Source organism: Cebidichthys violaceus, unplaced genomic scaffold (assembly GCF_023349555.1).
Source record: "Cebidichthys violaceus isolate CVI_PGR_0920_01 unplaced genomic scaffold, fCebVio1.0.p SCAF_8, whole genome shotgun sequence".
NCBI classification, from domain to species: domain Eukaryota; kingdom Metazoa; phylum Chordata; class Actinopteri; order Perciformes; family Stichaeidae; genus Cebidichthys; species Cebidichthys violaceus.
This window is the reverse complement of record NW_027176964.1, coordinates 2,719,250-2,739,663: the sequence shown is the minus strand read 5'-3', so window position 1 is coordinate 2,739,663 and position 20,414 is coordinate 2,719,250. Positions and strand designations below refer to the sequence as shown.

General features: G+C 40.6%; 1 protein-coding gene across 1 annotated transcript; it reads right to left on the bottom strand.

Moving 5' to 3' along the window:
• Positions 1-51: 51 nt before the first annotated feature.
• LOC137865857 (kinesin-associated protein 3-like) lies at positions 52-19,370 on the bottom strand. Its single transcript, XM_068701395.1, has 20 exons — positions 18,827-19,370; positions 17,448-17,579; positions 16,802-16,959; positions 15,291-15,352; positions 14,289-14,430; positions 13,078-13,177; positions 12,806-12,930; positions 12,347-12,445; positions 10,201-10,379; positions 9,633-9,795; positions 9,406-9,506; positions 8,460-8,568; positions 7,713-7,825; positions 7,341-7,506; positions 6,102-6,227; positions 5,778-5,876; positions 5,524-5,609; positions 4,030-4,183; positions 3,425-3,509; positions 52-2,405 (listed from the first exon to the last, which is right to left on the bottom strand). The coding sequence occupies exons 1-20, from the start codon at positions 18,853-18,855 to the stop codon at positions 2,303-2,305; spliced, it is 2,331 nt and encodes a 776-aa protein (XP_068557496.1). The 5' UTR covers positions 18,856-19,370; the 3' UTR covers positions 52-2,302.
• Positions 19,371-20,414: the final 1,044 nt, after the last annotated feature.

Here is a 20,414-nt window from a genome sequence, read left to right as displayed (position 1 = left end):
CTCCACGGGGCCCAATATGTTCAGGATGTCACTGTGAACAAAAGTCATGCGTTGTGTGAAATGTGGGATTTATTTATTATTAAAGAACCTGAGGATGAAAGACAGATGGAGAGTATGTATAGTCCAGTTCTACGTTTACAGTGTCTTGTTAAGTAGCAACAAAATCAACTATTGTAAAAAACACAATAATATACAGATTAACAATAATTTAAACAATAAAAAACAAAACATAACAATACATCAAAACTTAACTATATGTGCAAATATGCCTCTAAGTAACACCGCATGTGGTTAATTGTCAGTGTCCTGCAAATACAGTATGTGTTTAGTCAACGGCACAATAAAAGTAAAAAAAAAAAAGAATCTATTCTGATTCACATTTATACATTCAGACATGCTCTGTTGTCTAGCAGTAGGTGCCCTGCTTGAGGGTACATTATTTGTTCCCTTAACCAAACTGGGATTTAAATTGGCGAGAATCGAGTCACAATTTCTTAAATTATACTTGTTGTCACATAAAAATCATACCAATAATGTTGACATTCATTATGTCAGAACAGGATCTGCAGAATAACCTCAAACAAAAGCTTTGTCCCAACTGGTTACATATGACGACACGTGTCAACAATAACAGACCAATATTCAATTTAAGCAAAGCTTTGAATTTTGCTGTATATTCAGTCTCTCGTCCTCTTGCTTTCTCTATGCCTCACCACATTGTTGTAGCGTATCACAAAAAGGTTACAACCTGCTAGCATATGTCTGATTTTGTGTTATTGGGTTGTATAAATGTCATTCATGGTGCTATTAGATTGCTGCTAGACCACAACGGTAAAGCAGGTGTGTTCTGGAGAGCAAACCGTGAAAAAGGATTTTGAAAGGCTAAACACCAACACATATGGTTTGAAGCAGACTATTTTGTAGGATAAAAACATGTATTGAAATCTTTTTTAAATGAATATGGACTTTTGGACTACGGTCATGAGATAATTTAAGAGAGGACGACACAGTGCGCCATCCAACCGAACATGCAAGTCTGCAACTGACTCCATCCACAAAGAGCAGCTGGACAGAATTAGAGAATAGAATTAGCCAGACCTTCCACATCCATCTTCCCATAAAGCAAGCGCACTAGTGTTTCATTTAATTCATCCTGCCAGCTGCTCGGCCTCATTCACATGAACGGAGGAAGGACAGTAAATCTGGTTTCAGCTATTAGTGCATTTAACAACTTGTAGGACATAATGATTTAAATATGGGCTACATAAGGGTTTGTACTGGGAAGATGTTTTACATTTTACAACTTTTAAATGTCTCTTTCCCAGTGTAAGTCTATAGGGAAGGGCTTTTTGGGCCCAGAGGTATCATGGAAGTTGTACTTCCACGGTACGACCACTACGAAAATTGCCTTCAAAGGCTTCCTGGGGGCTTCATGTATGGGTTAGGGTTAGTGGCAGGTTAATTACATCATGTTATCATAGAGCGACATAGGGCATTGGAAAGAGAGGGCCAACTTCTTTCGTCATCGCTGAATAAATGTCAATACTGTTATGGTTTGACGTTAGTAAATTCACTGAACGGTGAGTGACGTTTGCCACGTTGTATAAAGTCCTTTGTGTCTCTAGAGAGAGCTCCATGAAGTCTGAGAAATGTCCCAGAGAGCAATTTCACTCGAGTCAGCGTCGGTGTGAAAGCACCATAAGCTATAAGTACCACGAACAACAATGTGCCCATTTTACAGTAACATGGACAAAAGACAGCTATGTTAATGCTAGTGCACGTAGTTAAAATGATACTGTAGGTTAGCATGTAGACATAGTGATAGAGGAGTCAAACAGGAAAATGTAACATTTGATTAATCGTTTCTTTCAGTGGATTTGAAGAGGCAACAAATATTCATTATTACATAGGAAAAACATGCAAAAACTTACAAACATATAGTAGAAATGTTAAGTCTCTTCACATTAAATTATAAGCTGACCCACTGGGAAGTCACTATAAGAAGACTGTAGCCAGTGTGTAAGGAAGACTACTCCTTTTACATAATGGTGAACGATTGAAATGGGTAATGAAAGGTGACTAACTGTATTTTATGTGATAACTAGTTTAACATCTGCAGTGGTAGTGTTTCAGTCCTCTTATGTATTTCAGCCTTTATGGTCAATGTCTTGGTAACTATACCAACGTGAAGCCTTCAGTCATGAGGGATTCTGGCAGTGAAATTGGATATGAGGATGTGGAATGACAGTGGACATGCAGGAGGTGGATGGGGAATGGGTCTAAGACGACGTCCTGTGTGTGTCTATGAGTACTGATAGAAGGGTTGCTCATCAGGTCTGAAGCCGTAGGCGGTAGCTGGTCGTCCAGGTGATGAGCTGGTCTGGTCAAAGACATCGCTGCCATCTCTGGAAAACAAAGCCGGTCGAATGAACACAGTACCGGTACAAACAGGCTCGGTACAAACAGGCTCGGTACAGACAGTACCGGTACAAACAGGCCCGGTACAAACAGGCTCGGTACAAACAGGCTCGGTACAGACAGGCTCGGTACAGACAGTACCGGTACAGACAGGCCCGGTACAGACAGGCCCGGTACAGACAGGCTCGGTACAAACAGACAGGATAACGCTCTGATGTATTCTGTGTTTTTTGGTTTTGAGCAAATCCAGAATAGAATATTTGTTCAAACTGATCGGTGATGCTGTTGAGCCCTTTATGTTCTCTGTGAAATTTGCTTGAAGTGATGTGTTTGTGTGCATAGGCTGATATTGTAAAATGTGGGCATTAACATAATGAACGCCTGCAGCGTGCTCTTCTCAGGTCACGGGTCATCTTCGACAACAAGAACGCTGACCTGATTGTTTGGGGGGAAAATGTCAAAGCACTTGCTGGTAGGTTTGGGTGATATATATGTTCCAACCAACCGTGTGATGTCCCGCTGACATCCGCAGTCTTTAATATGAAAATCAAATTTGACTGAAACACAACAGCCTGTAGGCTTTTCTTCTTCAATTAAATAACATAAATCAGAGGTCTTTGCTGAGCAACGAGCTGTAAATACAGGATGAACAGCTGTATTTGAAAAAGAGACTGAACAGGTCGGGATTAGGGATGTCACGATATCAACATTTAGATATTGTGAGTATTGTCAAGGTTTTCACAATTATTAATCTTAATATTTGAACTAAGATATTTATAATTATTATAAAATCAACAATATAATTTTACTTTGTGAAAGTCATCTATATGATTAGGAAAAGAATGATTGTATTTTTATTGATGAAAAATAGTTTCTAGTTCTGAAATATGACTTTCAGCACCAATCAATATACAGTTTAATTATTTACAAAATTGAATTCTCGACCATTAAATCCGCTAACTAAAAGGACGAGTCAGCTCATGCTTCTGGAGTTAAGTTAACTCACCCTGTGTGGTGCAGGTCTCCATTTTGAGCCTGTAGGTCATTGAAGAAATCTGGGCTGACTGAACCGTCTGCAGGAGTTATTCCATCTAAAGACACACACACACACACACACACACATCAGGATAACGCACGCACGCACGCACGCACACACACAGCTTCTTCCCATCTCCTTGGGGTTAAATATAGTGCTTACACGTCATACTAAACCAAAGTCATCATCATCTTTTCGTCTTTTCTTAATGTTACCACAGTACAATACCTCAAAACACTGCAGCTTCTATTCAATGGTCAATCCACACTATCACCAAAGGCTTCAGTGTTGGTGAATAAATTAATCAATACAAATATGAATGTGTGTTTCCTTCCTGTATACTTGTGGTTTACTTGTCTGCTGAATATACAGAGGACTTTATGTAGCGTTCCTGATAGAAGTCAGCCGTCTGCGCTGCTGCTGGTCAGTGTGGAAGACGTGGACAGACGCTTTGTGCTGCTCACTTCCGGTGAAAGATCAGAGATAAGTTGCTTTTCATGGTCAAGTTAAAATGACCAGCATGTCTCTTTTAGTTGTTCTACGTTTATGGGCCAGTGTTTTGCTCGTGTGCGTACCTGCGCTGTAGAATAGATCAGTCCTGTCATCATTATCATAGAGATACGGTTCAGACTCGTCAGCCTGGCGACTCTCGACCATTTCCAACCACTGGTTGTTATGGAAACGGAACTTCTCAGACTGAATTTTCTTCCCCCACTCCTCATCATACTCCTGGAGGATGAAGGAAAAAGGAAATCAAGTACAGAACAACCTACTGACATAGACATTCCTTAATAAAGAAATGACTCTCTGATGGGTTATAGGTATACCACGATATTTAGAAGGTATGATTTTCAATACCGTCAAAAAATGTCACTCCTGACTCAAACTCATGACAGAGACAGCTGCATATGAAAATATGATTGCCAGGGTGAACATTCCAAACAGAACTGACCAAGCATGGGGAAATCTGATGGCTTATATTAATAATAATAATAATAATAATAATAATAATAATACATTTTATTTGTAACACACTTTTCATTCATGGAATCTCAGAGTGCCACAGAGCCAGTACATAGTAAAAACATTGTTAAAACAAACTATAATTACAGTGTTAATTATATTACAGATAATCTTAGAGATGTGGAGTACTTGTGGATGGGATTTGCAGACATGCTAGCACCAGCAGCTTTTACGTTGGTTTTGTTGTTAGTCTTTGGACACATATACCGTAGACCCCGGTGAAATGTCAGGAAGGCCAGATGACAAACAACAGAGAGACTTCATATAGAGAGGAAATCAACAACCTTCAGAGTGAAGCTCAGAGAACTACCTACTGCTCAACGTCAGTAAAACCAAGGAGCGGATTGTTGACTTTAGAACAAAAGGAGGTGAAGACACACACCCCTGTCTACATCAATGGAGGTGAGGTAGAGCAAGTTAGCAGTTTAAGTTCCTGAGAATCGCAAAAAACCCGACATGGTCATCACACATCTCCATCTGGTGAAGAAAACTCATAAATGGCTGATTCTTTAGGAAACTTAAGAAAGGATACTTCCTGTGCCAAGTTCTTGTCAATTTTTACAGAGGAGCAATAGAAGGCATCCTGATTGGAAACATTACAAACTGTCATGGGACAGGACAGGAGGGCTCTACAGCGGGTGATCAAAACATCATTGGTACCATCTACTGAGCATCAGTGGTGTTGGTGAGAAGAGGAGCTAAAGGATATTAAAGACTAAAGCCACCATAGCTACAACCTGTTCACCTGCTGCTGTCTGGAAAGAGATACAGAGATACAAGTATCAGCTGATGAACCACCAGACTTCAGAACGGCTTCTTTCCTCTGGCTGTGAGACTCCTCAACTCATCCTCCACTCTCAATATATAATATAGTTTTTTGTGTTTTGTTATGTAGCAGACTGGGACCACAATCTGCATTTCGCTGTGCGACCCCAATGACAAATAAAATAACCTTGTATGAATGAAAAAAACAGATCCCACCCAAGTGTCACTTTAGTTAGTTCAGGTTGCTTCCATGCGAGTGCATCAGCAAAGCGTTCACTTACAGCAATGATATCGAGGGTGTTGTCACACACTTTTCTGATCTCAGCATTCTTGTCATGCATCAGGTCTATCAGGTAGGCTGGAGCCTCTACAGAGAAGGTTAAAGAAAGACATTCTTCCAAGGGTGGTGGTGCGAGATCTTTTTTTACAGAGTGTAAACCTGTCTCACTCGAACTTCAGCAGCTGTGAAGCCAGCCACGGGATTCTCATTTGTGTGTAAATTTGGGGTAGACAGAGTGCATTGTGGGAAGGATACGGGTGTCTTTGATGATGACGTCTCGTGTGGCTTGGTGAAACACCATCTGATAGAAGACGTAGACGATCTGGCACACAAACTCATCGTCCTCCTGTTGGGCTGCATTCAGCAAACAGAAGAACATTTGAAACATCAAACAAGCACATGCACTTTAACTTGAGCCATCTGGTTGCACTATAGTCCAGTTACTCTACTGTTATTTTGACGTTATTGAATCTTGAAGACTTTAACATCAGAGAGCATCTGAAAATTCTAAATCTCAAAAGGGTGTGTGTGTGTGTGTGTGTGTGTGTGTGTGTGTGTGTGTGTGTGTGTGTGTGTTACCATTCAGTAGCTCGATAAGGGCAGGAATAATGCCAGATTTCGCCAACATGGCAGCACAAGCGTCGTCCATGGAAACTGTTCCGATCATAATCACCACCTCCAGGATGAGGTCATCCTCTGCTGAGCCTGGAACACAAGCAATTCCAAAAAATGTAACTTTATGTATAACGGTATAATATGCAACATTTTCCTATAAGACAATGTATAGACAACACAACACTAATTCCTCTCAATCATGTCCTCTGACCCACTGGAGGTGTGTGTCTCTATTTAAAGAGACCCTGCATTCTGCCTCTTTCCTTCTTATTTTGCTGTGTAAAAACTCAACATTTTGCCAGATGATGTATCTTTAGAGTTGTGAGAAAAATATGTCTGAGGTATAGTATTTTACACTTGAATACTAAACTTTAGATGACAGGAACAAGAAAAGATTTGAAGCTTCATTCACAGCGTTGCCATTCAAATTCTAAATCAATATAAATAATTTATTATTTTGCATATCTATTCATTGTGTCTAAAGCCAAGATTTCTGCAGTTGCAGATAAAATCAGGCTACACTTATATTATTAGTATTACTGCAGAATTAGATTCCAGTGGTGGCTGCATTGTAATCATTTCCAAAATTCTCAATATGTTTTTATCTAACTATTTAAATATACTGCTTCAATCCATATTGGTTGGCGTTTAGCCTTTCAAAAACAGCATGCATTGATTATATTCATTACAGAAAGTTGAGTTAATAAAAAAAAACTACGTCATTTAATCCGATCAATCATTGTATTCCAATAGGACTACTTTTATTGAGTTTTTTTTATTTTTAGGGGGATAACGTCAGACATTCAAAGCTTCATTCAAGACCTCAATAGGAGCTCTGACTCTTTAAAAAAAAAAAAAAAAAAAAGATGTCCAATATATATCCCCTAATAACAGGGAATATATGGTAACAGGACATTCTGAAGTTTCACTGTAAATAAAATGATTTATTTAATTTATTTAACTATAAATTAAAATGCAAGAAAAATTGCAATACTATACATATACTGCAGCCAATGAAGGATATAGGGGTTTTGTTTTTGCATACAGTATATGCTGCACACATGTATATGCCAATGCAAAAATAACTTTAATAGAAGTGTGGCTCCATCAGTTGGGCTCTAAAACTGGTGCACATAGTGTGCACCCTCCATCCCCTATAGTTAGGGGATGGAGGGATGTGTATTCTCTAAATGTAAGCTGCACCTGGTTTAAGTCTGTCTTTGAGGTAGGGTACCAGATTGTACTCCTTCAGCACCAACTCCCAGTCCAGGTCAGGGATGGTGAGGTTGGCCAGCGTCCCGAGGCACTCCAGAAGCCACTCCTCCTCTTCCTCTGCACGGATCTCTGCTGCCAGGTCACCAACATAGTCCTGACAGACGCAGACAGGAGACATTATTCATAACACAAAGACCCTCCAGTGAAATAAAAGACTGCTCCTCCTGCTTGCACTACTACCACTTACCACTAATACAGTTATACTGATACTTACAGTATACCAATACCAACCATACTTGTTCAAAGCTTCAGTTATTCATAAACCTTTTGAGATCTTTTTCTTGTGTATGTATAACTCACTATGAACACTGGTTTGGTCGGTCCGTCATGTTGAGAGATGTTTCTGATCATCTTCATCAGGAGGCAGTCTTTCAGCTTCAGAGCTCTCTTCATCAGCATCCTCAACCCATTTCCTACAAACGGAGACACAAACAGAGACTCTTGTTCAGTAAAACAAAATAATTGTTTTTCCAAAAATCTCACACGCGTGTGCGCACGCACATGATTTTCATCGGATTAAATGATAACTCATCATCGCATGTCTCCTTTAGTTTGGGGTAAGCGGGAGAGCTAACTGTTTTTATATCTGCAGTGTTTTTGAAAGGCTTAAACATCAACAAATATGGATTGAAGCAGAATATTTAGTTCGATAAAAACAATGGGGAAGTGATTACTTCTATCTCTCTTGACCTTTGGACTTAACAACGCCATGGAGTTATTGTAAATGTTTGGATCGCTTGAGTCAGAAACAATCCTATGTAGCCACCACTGGAATCTAATTCTACAAATAGCAGGAAATACAAGATCTACTCGTGTCAGTAATTTGGAGGAATTTGCAGAGATAGTGAGCCATTATCTGCCCTTAAAATTCAATTCAAGTCAACTAACTTGTACAGCCCAAAAATCACAAATTTGCCTCAGAGAGCTTTACAATCTGTACAACAGGGGACTTTCTCCGTCATTGCATCGGAAAAGGAAAAAATCCCCAAAAATAATAACTTAAGTGGGGAAATAAAAGTGCAGTAAATGCAGCTCAGCTAGATATACCTTCACACATGAGCTGTGCGTTCCTCTTGTTTGCAGCCAGGTTGATGCAGATGGAAATGAGCTCAGCTTCGGTTTCCTCCTCGCCGTGCTCATACAGCATCTGCATTAGCTAGGCACACACACACCAATTTCACCTGTAACTCTACAACTATCAATGTAAATGTTGAGGTTAACAATTCATATTCATTAAAGGAATGTAATATATTTACTATATTAAATCATAAAATCACCATGTGATGTCCTCAGAGATCAAGGAAACCTGCTAAGTTGAAATCCTGGCTTCTACAACAACAGATAACGTTGGATTCTACCAGGGGAAATATTGGAGATGCATATTAAAAGATGGAGACAGCTGAGAGCCCAGAGAGATTTTAAGACGGTTGCTGAGTTGGCTAATTGGCTCCTGAACGGGTAAGCTGTGAGCTCCAGCTGAGGTTAGCTAACCTCAACTAATTTGTCACGGCTAGGAGTAGGGATGCGCATTTTAAGTAAAGTTTTACACTAAATTCACTCAAATTTGAAAATGCGAAAATCCTGGCAACCTGCGTCAGCGTCGAATCTCAGGAGGAGGGGCGCGTGTCTCCAACACTTTAAAATTTGCCTGCACTACCCCTGTGGGTAAGTGGAGAGCAGGGTCATCCTTCAATCCGAGGATCGGGGGTTCGATCCCCGGCTCAGCTAGTCGCATGTCGATGTGTCCTTGAGCAAGACACTTAACCCCAAAATTGCTCCTGTATGAATGTGATAGAATCTGATAGGCAGGTGTCACCTAGCCCCTGCCATCAGTGTGAATGGGTAAATGATGACAAGTAGTGTGAAAGCGATATGAGTGGTCGGAAAGACTAGAAAAGCGCTATACAAGTACAGTCCATTTACTATGTGAAAAATGCTAGTCAGTGTAACATATTACTCCTTGAAGTTTGATTTTCACATGATGACATCGTACCTGAGGTATGCAGTCAGTGTAAACAAACATGCCCTTAAAACGGTCGTCGATGCTGATGTGATACAGGATACGCATGGCAACCTGACGGTTGTTCTCATCACCTGCATGATGACAAACAAACCTTAAAATGGGAAAATAAACTACCATCTTAAGATATTATGTAAAAACTTCTTCACATATACGTATAATGTACTATAGACAGTATATAAAGTATACGTTAGTGTTACCCAACAAAGCCGTTAATTTAGGTAACAGTCCGACTTCCACCATCTTGGCTCGGAGTCCAGAGTCAAAGGAGAGGTTGAGCAGCAGACGCAGAGTCAGGTTCAACAGGTCTTCATGGTCACAGGGAACCAGACGAGCCAATCGCTCCACAGTATCCACCTCGGCCTGAAAATCATCAACACAGACATTATCTGATGGGGGTCTGTGATCACAGACTACATCACTACCACACATTTAGTTTCGACAGTAAGAAAAAAATCCCAATTTGAATCCTGGATTAAAAATTAATTACAGCTTGAGGGAACTTTTAACGCAAAAACACTGCTTCCCTCTTTGTATCCTTGAAGCAAAACTCGGATACAAAGATAAAGTTGAACAGGAACAACAAGAACACCAGGCAAACATTTCAAAGAGTAAAGATCTCACTGGGTGTTACCTAAGACCCACCCTCAACAGCGCTTGTCTCAGTGTAAATTAATAGGTGAAATGATATTCAGGGTTCCCCTCCATCCCTCCGCTCTGCATTGATCTGGGCTGACAGGACGAATTGTAAAGAACATCTCCGCTCACCATGTCATTCTTGTTCTCCAGGAAGATGGACAGTTTTTTGAGGAAGGAAACCACCAGGACCAGCAGCTCCTCGTCATCCCGCTCAAGGACTTTGACGAGCAGAACAACGATGTTTTTATTCCTCATCTTTAACTCCGTCCTCGTGTCCTCAGCAAGGTTCAGCAGGAGGTAAAGAGACACTGGGAGACATTCAAAGGGAAAGCAGGAGAGAAGGATATGAAGGAAAAGGAAATAAGATACAATGTAGGCCACTTCTTGTTTCTGGTGGCATTCTTTGGTCACGTTAAAAAAAAAAAAAAAATACTGATTTATACTTTTCATTCAAAACCTTTGTGTTGTACATTTCACAAAGCTACTAGCTATGACTAGGAGTAATGCTTGGCGGGTAACACTGGTAGGGGTGGGGAAAAAAATCAATACAGCATAGTATCGCTATATTTTGCGTGCCGATATTGTATCAATACACGGAAGCCAAGTATCTGATCTTTCATTATATAAACTATAAACCTTTTGTTACTAGAAAAATAAAATCAATTGCTTTTTCAGTCCACTAGATGGTGCTGAGTTGTTTTCTGGTGAGGTCAGCAGAGGTCGCGGGTCAGCGTTATTGGGAGAAAGTTGATCAAAAAAAGATGGAGACATCGGAGAAATCAGAAATGCGTCGGACGTGGACGCCACCGTGCTTCTGTTGAAAAGGCCAGTTACGCGCCGCACTCTCCCCATGAGCCTGGCTGCTGTCAACAGATCGTCCGTTGTGAGACCAGATTGAGCAGGTGAGCGAAACACTTCACATGCAGGTATCCCGCTAACTGAATGGCAACGCACACATTAGAAGCGTTGTTGGTTACAACCACCAGGTTTTTGTCAGCAATCCCCCAGTCTTATGCTGCATTTTTTGTACAAGTTGCATTGTTAATTATTGTAATAGTACAGCTGTCCTCACACGTTTGCATTCAGTTAAGTTGGACTATGTAGACTGTAATACAAACAGTTTGTCAGGTGCATGCAACATTTATGAGTGTTGGTCAGTCTGTCTGCTTGACAATCCCATTTTGCAGCAATAAAAATGATTGACGTGAGATGAACAGACTGAAAACTTTCTTATTAGATAAAACATGATTTGCAGTTGAAAAAAGGTAAGAAATTGCAATATATCGCAATATAGGTTATCGCAATACTCAGCATATCACAGTATCGTGATAATATCGTATCGTGACCTAAGTATCGTGATAATATCGTATCGCAGGACCTCTGGTGATTCCCACCCCTAAACACTGGTGGAGATAATGGGATGATTTCGCTCTACACTACATATGGTAAATATGGATGAGAAAGTCAGAATTTATATGTAAACAAGTTGCTGGGATGTGACAAGGAATGCACTTTTGTCTGATCTTAAAGCTGGGGTCTGCAGTGTATTTCTGATGTCATTGGGTAAAACATCAATAATAAGCTCTCAGCATATTCTAATTCAAGTGGTCTGAGAGAAAACTAGACTTCTGCGCATCCTCTTTGGCCAACCACAGGTCATTCAAAAGAGAGTTGCTATTCCAGTAATGGCAACAACCGCCCACTGCACAGCAACCCAAACAAGGAACTCATCAAAAAGATTCGGAAAATCAGTGAAGTCTTCCGGAGATGGAGAGAAAGTTTAGCCTTTTGCTAACTGTAGCCAAAGGTTTAGAGGCTAAACTATTAGCAACACTTTCTCTCCATCTCTGAAATGCTTCTCTGATCTTGTAGCTGGAGTCTTGAATCGCAGCATGTCGTCTCAAAGGGCTTTAAAGGCCCACACGTTTGCAAAGAGAACAGGATTGTGATTCTCATAGAACAGCAGCGGGCTAGCATGCACGATCGGGAGGATGTTTGCCATTAGTGACTGCAGGTTACTGTTTGAAGTGCGTACAAAGACGTGTGCTCAGAGCTGTAGGTCAATGGCTGTATATTCTCTTTTTTTGTTGATTTTCCTTTTCCAGAAAACTGCCGACTCCGGTGTACCACTTGAATTACAACATGCTGAATGGTTATTATGGAAGCTTTTATTTGGATTTCACAATTTTGCATCAACACTGCATTCACTGCGCAGCAAAGAAAAACACCAGCTCTTGCACCAGCACAATGTTTGAGTGTTAAAGGGCCAGCCCACCTCTGAGCAGCTGCTCCTGTTTGGACAGAAGACCATGGTACTTCCTCACAGCTTTGTCCTGGTCTCTTCTCAGAGAGCCGTTCTCTGGTGCCGACTCGCGTACACAAACCAGTGTTAAGGAACACAGTGTGTGTGTGTGACTTTTATCTTCCATATTGTTGGACTTCCCTTAATCAATATTCATTGAAAACCAGAAGACCATCTCTTTGGAACAACCTGCTTCCATCACTACAATACACTCTACATGATCGTTATACAAAAACAGGACTTTGATTAGTTGATGACTATTAATATCTAATAGAAGAGGTATCTCCATGAGCCATTTTTGGCATCTAACCTTTCCTGCAGCATGTCTAAACTTTTTCTAAAATCCTAACTGCCTTCTTATAAACATGTATATGTGCAAATAAATAAATAAAAATAAATAAATAAAAACAGGCGACAGCAGAAGAAGGATATAAGCCTTGTTTTTCTTGCGCAGCTCCTCGCGCCACACGTCGTGTCTCTTCAGCTCATGTTCCACCACGCTCATGCACAACGCACCGATTTTATAATGACTCACCACTCCGTGAAACTGGGAGAAGCTGCAGGAAGGGGAGAAGAGGCGCACTGTGTGAACGGATGGAGTGGAACAGTACGACACACTAGAGGAATGTGTGCCATTGTGTGTGTGTGTGTGTGTGTGTGTGTGTGTGTGTGTGTGTGTGTGTGTGTGTGTGTGTGTGTGTTACCTGGAGAAGCAGAAGAAGATGTAAATGATGATGGTAGCCAGCTCTACACTCTGTTTCCAGTCCTCCCTCAATACTCTGGCCAGAGCACCCAGAGCTGCCTCTATACATATAGACACACACACACACACACACACACACACACACACACACACACACACACACACACACACACACACACACACACACACACACACACAATGTGAGGCAACAGGTACAAGTACAGCAGGTTGCGGCATAGTTGCCTGTTACAGAAACGTATAACAGTAGATTGTTTACTTCACCAGAAGTTTTCACTGATGTTTCTATTATTTATGGCCATATTGATGTATATTACAGCCAGCTCCTTAGTAAACATATCAAAGTACAAAAGAAGTGATTGATGATGGAAGAAATGTGTTGCATCATTACTGTTGTACATATATATATATATTGTATTATATTAAATTTGATTGGACGCAGCCATTCTACCCGATGCACATCATCAAAGACGTCAATTATGTTGTGAATCTCCCCGGACCTGTCCCTTTAACTGAATGCTGCACCAGATGAAAACTTATTTTCTGTAACAATGTTTGGATTATGGACTCAAATAATTTACTGGTAACAACATAGCAATAAGAGGTGTGGAAATGTCACGACACTAAGACGCATCACGATGTGGAGGTGAGCAACTCTACATCAATGGAGTGACAGAATATCTGACAGAATATCTTCATTTCAGCTCAGAGTGACTCTTTACCGAATCTAGTGGACAAGTCAGTCCACCAACGTATCGCTCTCGCTACCAATATTAGCTGAAAAAAAACGAGCATGCAGGCTGAAATTCAACTGTGGTGCTGTTCTGTCAGGAGATGCACTGACAGTGTGGAAGCGCTATGAGAAAGGAAAAGGAACTAATTAACTAAAGTCTGCTAGCCGCTAGGCTAATTCATGCAGTGTAAAATGCAATAAGCATTCAGTTTGCTGTCATAGAGCTGCGGTGTTAAACCTGATTAATGAAAAAGTAGTCATGTGCAGTAATATAGAAATTATAGGTAAAGCCAACCTTCACCAACAAAAAGTACAGGAGAGGACAGATCACAATTGTCTTAATGAGGGCAAAATGATCCACATCTTTAGCTATTCAGTAAAACAAGTACTGCATGTAAACATAGGTTCGAGCTACTTCGCTAAACATGGCACCAAACTAAGCCGGTGGACTGATGGAATACCGTTGTGTAGCAGCTCCTCCAGGTTGTCCGGGTTGCGGGCGAGCTGCAGAATGAGAGCGGAGCCTCTGATCTTCTCTGGGATGCCTTCATACAGCAGTTCAATGTACTCATCCACTCTGGTGATACTGGCTTCCTCATCCAACTACACAGACAATCATAAATACTGTCATTGACTTATAACAAGGCATGGCACAATAGAGTGCTGGAGAAGTGACATGTTTTTGTAGGAAAACCCTGAAAGTTAGCGTCACACTGGTTCCTTCCAAAAAAGAAGACAATGGGATTTAAAAAAAATAAGCGCTGTGGCTAACAAAGATGTATGATACTTAATCTTCACAAATAATAATGACTTTTGAAGCCTGAAGTAAAAAGCTATAAACAAACTATTCCACGGTCACATGAGGCTATGAAGGCGGATTTGTGCGCGCGCGTGGATCTCACTTGCACTCTTGGATTTTGACAGTGATTTGCCTTCATATACTAGTCTCATGTGTTTTTGAGATATGTAAAAGTTTCCAAATTCACAAGAGCCGTGTCTCCTGATCTATTTTATATTGCAGAACAAAACAATCAAATCTCTTAAACTCGTCTTAAACACAGATCAGGTGTCTGACCACCAAAAACCTGTTCAAAGAACCCATTGACTTCTATACGAGGGAATCGGAAAGGCAACAATGCCGAGTCATTTCTGGTTTTAGGTCTCATTCTTGCAGCACCCTTTTCCAGAGAACAATAAACATGAGATTTGATTGAGGTTGTTTTCTTCCAGCCATGTTGTAAGTTAGATTCAATAGAAATAAATAAATAAATAAATGGGGAGTCATAGATTATTGTATGACACAGAGGCATCAAATCAGATTAGAGAGAAGAACAACGATCATAAAAAATACAGAATTAAATTTACAAAGTGCTGTCTGAGAACTGAGATCAAACTGAAATGGCTGTGATGCAACAAGACACATGAACAAACAGGCAGAGTCAGTCAGTGCTTTCCTTTGTTACCTCCATTCCTTCAAACGGAGTCAGCTCTCTGGGTTTCACTGTTCTTTTCTCTTTCTTCTCCGCTGGTGACACAAAAACAGTCAGACAACATTATAGAAACATTACAGAAGGTATTAACCAGTGGGGAAATGTCCTCACTGCATCACTAAATACTGTACAGCAGGGGTCTTCAACATTTTTCAGGCCAAGGACCCCCAAACTGATAGAGAGATGGAGCAGGGACCCCCTACTATATATATTGTATAAAATGGTGTTTTATATTAAACTGGGCCTAGTGCCATGTATAAATATACTAAGCTATTCAAATAATACACAGGTTCATATATTCATGTTTTTATTTTAAAGGTACAGTGAGTAGGGTGGCCGTGCCATTGCCATTTAGAAACATACCTTGTATGATAATCATGAATGCAAGCTATTCAAATTGACGTTTTTATTTTAAAAATAAATGTGGAAATGAAAATGAGTGATGGTTTATTAGTGCCACTGCCATGCATAAACACACCTGTTATCTTGCATACAATACTGAACTATTAAAATAATGGACAGATTCATGTTGTGAAAAATGTTTAAAAAAAAAATTGTCTAATCAACCAAAAATTTCGCAGACCCCCTGCAGTACCTCCGCGGACCCCCTAGGGGTCGCGGACCCCCTGTTGAAGACCTCTGCTGTACAGTCTTCTCACCATGTATTTAACTATGTACACATAACAAGATCTACATGGCTGATGAATGTACTGGTAAACACTGATGTAAACACTCCTCAAATCTGTCATTCCTCAGTCCTTACATGTTTAGTGGTTTTGGAATGTTTGCAGACAAATGAAATGATCTGCTTTACATTGGAAAAGTCAGTGTTGAGTAACTTTTACAACCACACTGTGGTGTGATTTGTCGGCCATAGAAAGAGTAGCATTCGATGAGGAATTAGCTGATTGGAATTCAAGTGACGTATAAAAGAATTCAATCAATTGAACAACGTTTATTCAGCCTAAAAGTAAAGCTTCATGTGTGAAAGGTTGCCAGAAGTGCGTTGCCGGAGGCACGTTGTCAGCAAAACCCTTTTTTCTCTGTTGTCTGGCGAGCCTGACGTGTGCTCCTCTCTTTCGCAGCATTTTGCACTTTTAGAGCTTTTTTTTTAGACGCTGGTAAAAGTTAATATCTTATAATCTTAATTTTTCAGCGCAAGGCACGGAGTCGCACCGCTCATCAATGTTACACGTGGCCCAGGCAGCAAATCAAATCGAGCAAGAGGCAGGTTTTACTACTTAACAATTTCCTTTCAGTTTTGATGCCGGTAGATGTGGTAGGGCTAGCTAGCTGGTTGGTTAGCAGTTGGTCTGTGAGAGGGAAGGGGAAATTTATATTTATTGTTGTGATAGATACATGTAAGCTACTGTCTTTGAGAGCACATTTACGTTAATCATACATGATCGGTTGCGCACACAGCCTTGTTCCATGAGGCGCTTTAGACTCTACAGCAAGGGGGTAAAAATGGTGACATGACTGACTTTTGCCCTCCACGGGTGACGACTTCCTGTTCTGCAAGTAGTAGAGGAGCTGCTCCACCTGGGGCAAACGGGAAGGAGGGATGAGTTTACATTCCTCCACCACTTTCTTGGCCAAGGCTCCCACATCTGTGCTCGGAGAAAGACTTTTCACTCGGATACTGAAGGGAGAAAGACAGGACAAAGAGAATGGTGACAGATCAATAACAGGTTGATCCGACACTGGCTGACTTCATTTATTTATTTATCTTCAAGCTTTCAAAAGGTTTATAAGAATGCAGGCAATATGTGAAATTCAAAACTTAGTAACCTTCATTGCAAAGAAAAATTAGTTCATTCCATTTAAGCATTCCAAGCAAATGACAGATTATATGGAAAGCTACTCCTAGAGAGGTAAGAGTAACCCAATGGTGATTTCAAGAACCTGCCTGTATAAAACCTATCCAATTCCAATGAGAAAAAATAAATATGAATTAAAAGAGGTAGAGAGCAATGGAATCTGGAGCGGATGGCGAAAGAAGAAAGATTATACAAATAGAAAATAAATGGTAACCATGAAAAAAAAGTTCAATGACAAACTTTTATCATTCCATTACAGTTCAATTAAAGAAAGAATAAGTGATGGAGAGTCAATCAAGAGTGCACTCACATTTTTTGTCCCTCCTTTCGTTCGCCCAGCATGTGACCTCCACCCTCTCCCAGTATGGATGCCTCCACTTCATAGTGGACCACGAGCGCCTTCTCTGTGGGATGGACATCCAGACTGCCCGCAGTCACTTTGCTTTGGGTGATAATGTACAGACAGATAAGTAAACAAGACCTCAAACATATGTTTCCCTGTAACTGTCCAAGACTCCAGTGAACTAATTTCAAATACATATTTCATAACCCTCGCATTGGACTAATGTCTCAAATCAGTGAATTCTACAATAAATTAGTGGGGTCATTCAGCGTGACCTCACGTGTCTCCTTTTTCCACATTTGGACTGTAGACTGTAATTTTGCTAATATAATAAATGATAACTGATTTCAAATGCTGATAAAGCAAATTAGAAGAAGGAAAATGCACAAGTTAAATGGAGATAACGCCATTAACTTTTAACCATCCACCCAAACAATACCGATATGGGAAGACACGCCCAGACAGCGACCTACAGACGTGATGTTGTGGCTGCTTATTAACATGTTTCCATAAAGGGCTGGATAATAACAAAGATTAGCTCAGCTCACACTCTTAGACATTGAACCAATTCATTATTAGGCAGCTAATTAGCAAGGCATTTGATCGGTCACCGTTTCACGTTAGCTTGCTAGCTGTTGTTAGCTTGTCACCCAGGTATCCCAGCCCCCTTCATTGAGGGGACGTAATGCCAAACCCGTTTAACAATCTGTCGGTTTAATGGCGTTGTGGATACCGGCGAAAATATAGGTCAGTAGGCAAATTAAATACGTTCCTTAGGATTTTTAAAGTCCTGTGGTCGATTCGGTATTGTTGAAATCCCCCTCACAATACAGCTTAGTTTATTGTGCTGATACACACAGACAAACTCCCCGATAACTAACGCTAGCTATGAGCTACCGCTATCCTCAGAGAAGGGTTGGTTTTGGAGAGAAAATGCAATATTCTTTCACGGATGTATTTTATCTGTGGATTACATTACATGCCGAATTGATTGATGTGTCATGGTGGTTTACAAATGCCCTTAAGACATCTTACACTTGATACTAGCTTTACCCAGCGAGCAAGTAAATAAGAAATTCCCCAAAGTTTGACATTTGGTGTGGGTTTCTCTCCATGCCATAGAACCGCGGCCATCCAGCCAAACTACTTACCAAACACTCCTTAGTCTCATCTGACCTGGGTGCTTATTAAACGTCTATAATTAAAGCTGACACACTGTGCTGTCATATCTTAATTATATTAACATACGAGCGGTATTGTAGTAAGGTTAGTCATCGTTACCGTTTACCAAAAACATCTTGAAATAACGCTAACGTTACAATCATGTTAGCTTTGTTTGCTCTCACCGTTTGAGGTAGCGCGCGTCATCCTGCATCTTCTCCAAATATAATCTTTGAGATTTTGAATGAACTTAATGTTACATTTAACGGACCCTCAAATCACGATCATAGAAATCCGCCTGCTAATCGCTAGCACTACTGTCAAAACAGCAGGAGTGGACTACAAACATGGGGTTACGCCCTGGTTTAATTTCCCAAAGTAGAGACTATCAGGCAGCATTTATATTCGTGCAGCGTTCGCATTGTAGAGCAGGGTGTGTGGCAGCAGCTGCCTGTAAGGCTAAAGTCCGGGAAAAAATACGTATCTAACCGGAACCACTACTTCTTCTTCTTCTTCTTCTTCTTCTTCTTCTTCTTCTTCTTCTTCTTCAATCAGTTCGTATGTTCACAACTACTAAACTTTCCCCATCAGTCCCGTTGCTCGCAAAACGTTTGTAAAGCACCTTCTTCCCTGATTACTGGATCCCCACTCCAGTATATCATTCAGCTCTCTTCCTCTCATCCCTAGTCTTTGCATTTCTCCCAGCATGCCCCTCCTTTCTGAGCTGTGTCTACTACAGGAGGTGATAACAGTTTCTGGTGCCTGGCAGTGCTCACACTACACATGATGTTTCCCTATCATGTGTAATGTGCTGCGTAGATTGCTGTGTCCTATTCTTAATCTTGATATTGTAACTTCTTCTCTCCTGTCTCCTCCCCTATATCTTACACTGCTCACTTTACTCTGAATTGAATGTAGATGTCTCCCCCTCGTCTCCTGGTCCCAGTGTTGTTGCCATACTTTGTTGATATTTTTCCTGATGATGCTCTTTCCCTCTGCTTTGGATAACTTGATACAGATGTCTACTTTGTTTTCCTTCAGCGCTTGTTTGGCTAATTTGTCCACTTTTTCATTTCCGCTGATACCTACATGGGCCGGTATCCATATAAATACAACTTCAGTGCCTCGTTCTACTGCTCTAGAGTGAATTGACATTATTTTTAATAGCAGATCTTGTCGAGTATTGGACAAACCTGACTTCAGACTAACAAGTGCAGACATGGAGTCACTGCAAATAAGGACTTTGCCTGGTCTGTGTTGTTCAACCCACTCTAGGGCCAAACAAATGGCATACAACTCAACTGTATACACAGCTAAAAAATTCGAAGTGCGCTTAAATATTTCCACTTTGTGACTAGGAATTGCAACAGCAGATCCTGTACTGTCTGTAGCTGGATCTTTTGATCCATCAGTAAAAACATGCACATGTTCTGAGTATTTTTTATCTGTGTATTCATAGAACTCACTCACTAAATTTGTATTTCTTTGTCTTACCTTAATTTGCATCAACTCCATGTCCACCTCTGGTTCTTTAAGCAGCCACACAGGAGTTACTGGCCACATGACAGTAGGGCAAAGCTCTATATCAGAGACTCCTAGGCTTCTTGCTGTCGCTTCTCCAACCCAGCCAAAACTTGTCTTTGGTACTTTATGTCTTTCCCAACACGCCTGTAATACTTTTTTAGTTGGATGAGTATCTTCATGACCTCTCAGATTTATCCAATAATTAATCAACAGTTGTTTTCTGCGAAGACACAATGGCATTTCCCCTGT